At 38.3% G+C, this 6,415-nt stretch overlaps 1 protein-coding gene across 1 annotated transcript in view; it reads left to right on the forward strand.

Annotated features, from left to right (window-relative positions):
- The first annotated feature begins 5,833 nt into the window (after window positions 1-5,833).
- Window positions 5,834-6,415, forward strand: part of LOC135205702 (uncharacterized) — a 1,031,110-nt gene continuing 1,030,528 nt past the window's right edge. The window contains exon 1 of the mRNA XM_064236823.1: window positions 5,834-5,854. Within this exon, the coding sequence (XP_064092893.1) occupies window positions 5,852-5,854 (3 nt within the window). The 5' untranslated portion in view covers window positions 5,834-5,851. The remainder of the gene's footprint in view (window positions 5,855-6,415) is intronic.

The raw sequence follows: 6,415 nt of genomic DNA on the forward strand, positions 1-6,415 counted from the left end.
ACGCTACAGATCACGTAGGCGGTAGTTGTCTCAAGCAGGGAGCTTGGACTGTTTCAAAACAAATGAATGACCACAGATGACGCATGTCAACTTAGCCTACATACTTATTGTATACGTCATCTTTAGCGTCTCTAGTCCTGATCACATTCCTGCAAGCAATCTTTTATATATATGGACTAACATTCCATATTATTATTATGTAAACACTTACATCTGTACCTAGTGTTAACTTAACCTTTCCTCCTCTGTTATTTGTAACCTGTAAAGCAATTTTGCTCTGTCTAACTTCATGAAAACTAGAAAAATAACGTATTCCATTTACTTGGGGCCTTTCAGTAAGTGTGAGAATTTCCTTCCCTTCAGAAATTGGATTTACTGTACATTCTTCCCACGTACTTTCTCCAGGTTTAAGTTTTAACTCCCCTTCTAATTTAAAGGAAGTGTCTTGATTTGATGCTAAGAAGTTATTGATCTGTTATGAACTCGTGTTACATTCTGGACATCTTCCCTCTGTCTTATCTTTCTTCAGAATACTTTCCATCAAGGAATTCTCTCGAGTCTAAGGTTCTTCTAATTAACCTGCATATTAGTATTCTAGAAATCTTACGGCCCGCTTTTTTTAAAATTATTAATTGCTCTCTAGGTGCGTCAATGTTGATCCCTCGTCTATTTATGATTGGATAACCTATTAACTAATGGGCAAAGCTAACTGTATATTCCTTGCTACTAGAACATTCTCTTTTAATGAAATTCTTCCTGGCTTAGAATGGAAAATCTAACTGTCTTATTACTAGATATTAGAACTCTGAACGTCTGTGATTTTACAGTCTACCTCTGAGTTCAAACTTAAGTGAGAAAAATATAACCGATTCAACCTCTGATGACCTTAAATTCTTAGGACTACCTGTGTTTATCTCTTACTATTTTCACTGGATTTAAAATTTATATCATGATTTCAGGCAAGTCAAATTTGCTACTATTGACTACTTTCTCAACCCCTTCTTTTCCTTTCTTCTTTACCTTGACTGGCGGTGCCTTGTCACCATCAGTCCCTGAACTTTGTTGCTCTAGTTATCCTGTCTTCTCACCTTCCCGTCCTGGGTGGTGATGGGTGGAGACAGATAATCCCCTTCAGGATTCTTACCTAAAATTTTCCTGACTTCTAGATCAGTTTCTGCTATACCATCCGTTGGTCCCCATTTGCGGTTCATTTTTGCGGTGACCCGTGCAGGTAAAGTTCCCAAAAGCAATGATAGATACATCATTTTCACACAATTCCCAATTGTCATTGCTTTTTTATCCCCTTCTGTAATTATCCACTTATTGTTGGAAAATACTTGATTCAATTCATCGTCATAGATCGATGGGTTACTAAGGAGATTATCCTCGCGTGTTCTCATATTGCAGAATACATTTGCAAGACGGATCACCGGATCGGCTTCGCCTTCTGGGGAATATATTTTCCAAAGGAACTGTTCCAGTTCTTCCCAATTCCTGCACTTTTGATGTGACTCTGAACGGACATATTGTTCTCAGTCTCCTGAACCCAGGTCAAGATAACTCTTGACTTCAAGAAGTTTTTTCTTATCTGTACCCGTCATGTTGCTTAGGTGTATCCCTACCTTTTCTATCCAGATTTCTAATTTCCAGGTATCCCGACCTTCCCTTCTTCCACAAAACTTAGTTATGTGAACAATTGCATGTCCCCTACGTGTTCCCATTGCTGCGGCATCTGGGTTAGTTGACTGTGTTACCTCAGCCATATCTAATTTCCGCGTTTGACTTCTAGTGTGAGCGAGAGTTCTTGCTTTCTTATTTCGGGCCGATCTCCATCGGACCATCTTCTCGTTAAATAAGAAGTTTCTTAAACACTGAGTATCTCTAAAATTATTAAAATTATGGTAGTAATATCCCGTAAAAAGCTAATGAAATAGAATACTTTTACTTTTACGTATTCAATCACAAAAAAAAAAAAAAAAAAAAAATTCCCCAATAAATATTCACAAAGTCTTACGTTACCGGTAGGCGATTTTTAAACAACCACAAAAACCCTCTTAATGTTACTAGCAAAACGAAACTAAACTGAAAGTGTGTACACAAACGAGAAACATCTCGTAAATTACCCTTGTTATCCTAAACGCCCTATAAACAAAACAAAATAAAAACAAATTGACATTCACTCGACGTAACAAATAAGAGTAAAAAGCAAAGGTTAAAACAAAAAATACTTAAAATATAAGAAATCACAAAAAACAACATAAAATGACACAATGAAAATTAAAATTAAAATTTAAAGTTACTAGTTAGTAAATACGAATGTTCGGGAAAAATCTTAGTAGTCGATTAGTAATAATTAGTAAAATTAAGAAATATCGTAAAATTTCGTTGCCAATAAAAGTTCAGTGTGTAAATATTAAATCGTAAAGTACAAATCTGTGGATCTTAAAATTTGTCTAACTCATATGTTAATCGCGTAATTTACTTTTAATAAAGTTGGATGTCTTGTATATGTAAGGATATTATTTGGGGACTTATCTTTGACTGTGTTCATCTATCTCACTTTGAATGATGCGTTGTTTTCCCCTTTCTCTTTCCTTGGGCTGGGAGCCTCTAGAATTTCTTTCTTCTACGGGACAGGAAATGCGTATCTTCTCGAATCGTCTTCTTAATTGTTTTTACTTCTTCTTCCAGTGATAACTCCTTTAGACTGTTCTTGTTCTTCGGAGTGGAGTTTCTTTTTCACGAAGTGTGGGTGGCTTTTTTCTTGGTGGAGCGCTTTTAATTTGTTACGTTACGACTTGGTAACTGTCTTTGTATTTGGGAGAAGCGCTTGGTAACTGTCTTTGGGGGAGAACTTTCTATTTTCGAATGTAGGGTTTGGATTGAAATCTCTTATGCTGACACTATCTCATTTAATCCCATTTCGCTGGCACCATTTTAACTGTAAGGGCTACGTGTGTGGCTACAGTTCTAAGGTAACGATCGGCTGGGGGAGGCTACTGGAATGGCTTTGGCAGTGAGGAGTAATTATATACTTAATTGCAACTTGCAACATTGATGTGTCCTTATATGTATTTATTTCTTGATAAAGAAACTTATAATCTCTCTTCCTCCATCTTTTCTTTAGGCGCTTGGCCCCAGACAAACTATCCTATAGGCTCTTTGTTTTCTTTGCAAGTCTATTAGGCCCCAGGGAATTTTACTGAGTACCATATTGTCACTTAACACTGTCTATATTCGCACACCACACTTCGCACTTCTTCTCTGTCTCTTCTTCTCCACCCTGTCTACCTCTTTCTGTTCCTGCTTTTCCACTCTTTCTCCACTGTCTTCTCTCTCTCTCTCTGTCCATCGTTTTTATACGGATGTCATCTGCTTGGCGCTGCCCTTGGATTTTGGATTTTGACTGGGTGTGGCATCTTCTGAAAGGATTCTTGTGTCCGAGTGGCTGCTGCTTTTTCCTCGAAACGCCTTCCTGTCATTTTTTCTGTAATAATTGGTAGACTTCTCATTTGGAAACGCCTCTTGTTCATACCCTGGCTTCTTGAGGGTGTGTCCTTTGGGTATCCTAGTAGGGTATTCGTTGGGACCTATTTTGGGACGTCCTTACAATCTGGCACGGCTGATTTGATTGGTTAAAATCAGAGACCTACCCTGGAAAGGGTGGGGCCAAGATTTTCACACGATCCTCCTTTTTTAAACAAGGGAGCATAGAATTCCTTTTCTAACATTTGCCAGATAGGCTGTTGGAATTTCCCTCGGCTTTCTGACCTGTCACAGAGAGAAGCGCCAATTAATCCTGAGAAGAGGGCTGTTGTAGGCGTAAATGAGGTGTGACCAAGTTTTTGGTGTTCTTGAGGGTGGCTGGGCAGTATCGCTCGTCACCTTTGCGTGACAAAGGTTCTCTTACACTTCCTTGTGGTTGAGGTTATCTGTGTTTTCATCCCTTTTCTCTTAGTTTGCGCCTTTTTCGTAAGTTTTTATAAGTTAACGCCTTTTGAAATAATTTCCCTTAATTCTGTAACCACTCTGTAACACACACACACACACACACACACACACACACACACACACACATATATATAATATATATATATATATATATATATATATATATATATTATATAACTATATGCGTATAACGCTGAGTGATAAAGAGCTTTAACAAAATAAATAAATCTTATTTAAGCAGAGTAAGACTCTTTTATGAAAGGTAGTAAAATCATACTTTTAAGCAAAGGTTCAGTAAGGAGACACAAAACAAGTCGGGAGCGTCCATGGACCGACAATAAGTTATCTTGGAATTCCTTCATGACATTAGAACCAAAATCTTTACTTCTCAGGTGGAATAAAACAACGAGAATAGCTTTATACCACGAAAAACAGAGTTGTTGCGGAGAAAAAGTCGAGTATAAGGCTAACTTACTCCCTCGGAATTCGAATAATGATTGTAGTCAAGAGACTAATGGAAACCTGAAAGGAAGCTTCTGTCAAAATAGGAAGAGAAACGCGTAAGTATTCACTGGCTGTGGGATTGTTGATTAAGGCGGTTTTGACTTCTTCCATCATGAATCAGTTGAATCTCTCTCTCTTCTCTCTCTCTCTCTCTCTCTCTCTCTCTCTCTCTCTCTCAATAACCTAGATGATGTGACGCCAGTTTTTTAACAGACATAATCAATCAATCTCTCTCTCTCTCTCTCTCTCTCTCTCTCCTCTCTCTCTCTCTCTAGCATGATTATCGTATGCTAAATGAGGTGTGCTGTTTACTATCAATATTGAAAGTGCGTTTAGAATGTCAATGAGAAGCTGGCACCGAATAGTTACTGCTTGCTGATAATATTGAGCAAATTGTTACTGATTAATTTCTATTTACTTGGTATTTTTATATCTTACTTTCGATAAAGTGATAAAGTGAATTTTATTTACGCGACAGCTGACACTCAGTTTTCACGAAAGATCTCTGTAGTAGTAATCAGTTTTCAGCGGAAAACGCAATCAGTTTTCAAAACGATTTAGGTAGATTCTGATACAAGGATCTAATGATGCATCAACTTTCATAAAAAAAATGTTGAAAAAGAACGCTTGGCAGTGAGTGGAGGAGAGACGCGGGAAGGTGCGGTCACCGAGGTGGGAGGGAGGGAACAGTTCACGTTGAACGGATCTAGATCACGGTGCGTGTGCGCTGATCGTGAATGGATAGTGATTGAGCGTTCAGTGTGGACCAGACTCGTGACTGTGTATGTTGTGTTGTGTTGTGACACTCGCTCGTAGACTCCAGTGGCGCAGTGACCGCGATCATTGTAACCTCTGGCACCCCGCTCTTCCGACATCCCCTTTGAAAAGCCTGCCTCCCCTCTTTTCCCTTTCCCCCTTTGAAATACATGTAAATATCAATGTGCGCTTCTGAAGCATTTTTACCAGTTTGGCTTGGCAAAGAATTGTGTTTGGCGTCGTTTGCTAAGTGATATTCTTGTCAAGTCGTGAATACTGCGTCACTTTTAAAAATTTGACGCGATTTAGTCTGAAAAGTGTATTGTCAGTTAGTGAAGAATTGTTATTCAATAGAGTGAAAATCCCAGTGGTGTTTCAGAATTAATCATTGACGTCTGTAACGATAACCTTGAAGATCTCAGGCAGTTCGTTCCGATACTAGAGAACGAAAACCTCTCTTTGAATTTCCTGTGAAGTTGATCATGGTGAATTCGCTTACTTCGCGAGGACCTTTCGAAATCACGAAGACAATGAAGCTGGAAAATATCGTTTTCTCTCCGCAGGCCTCCAAGAGCGAATACACCACCTTTGGGCCTCCTCTGGATCATCACTGCGGCCTCATTTCTGAGGAGGAGAAACAATGGTAAATCTATATAACATCTTTTATGCTTAGAGAACAGGGTTGAGTGAAGAGGTTGAAAACGTGTGAGGATTTGTCTTCTGATTTCAGAAAAGGGTCGCATTGGAAGTATTTAAAACTTCGGTAATGCAGATACCTTATAGTTTCGTTTAACTTTGAATGCATAGCTTCCGCAGAAGCTATTAAGGATTTATATATATATTATATATATATATATATATATATATATATATATATATTATATAATATACGGGTGTGTGTGCAGACGTTTCGACATTAGACGTATTTTTTAATACATCCACCGACGTTTACCTGGAGAAGACAAATAAATTATAGACAGTAAAACTTAAACGTCCCAGTCAGGAGTCACATTTAAATGCGAATATCTATTAAAAAATAGAGTTGATATCATACACTGAAATACAAGAAGCGAAGGCACACCTAGTACCTACATGCTAGGCATGAAAACCCACGGCAAGTATAGGTTGGAGCTGAAGACTGGGTTCAATCGGGGATAATCTGTTTAATTTAAAAATAACCAGTTCAAGCGCTGTCAGGAGTGGG

This window comes from Macrobrachium nipponense, chromosome 11, assembly GCF_015104395.2.
Source record: "Macrobrachium nipponense isolate FS-2020 chromosome 11, ASM1510439v2, whole genome shotgun sequence".
Lineage (NCBI taxonomy): Eukaryota > Metazoa > Arthropoda > Malacostraca > Decapoda > Palaemonidae > Macrobrachium > Macrobrachium nipponense.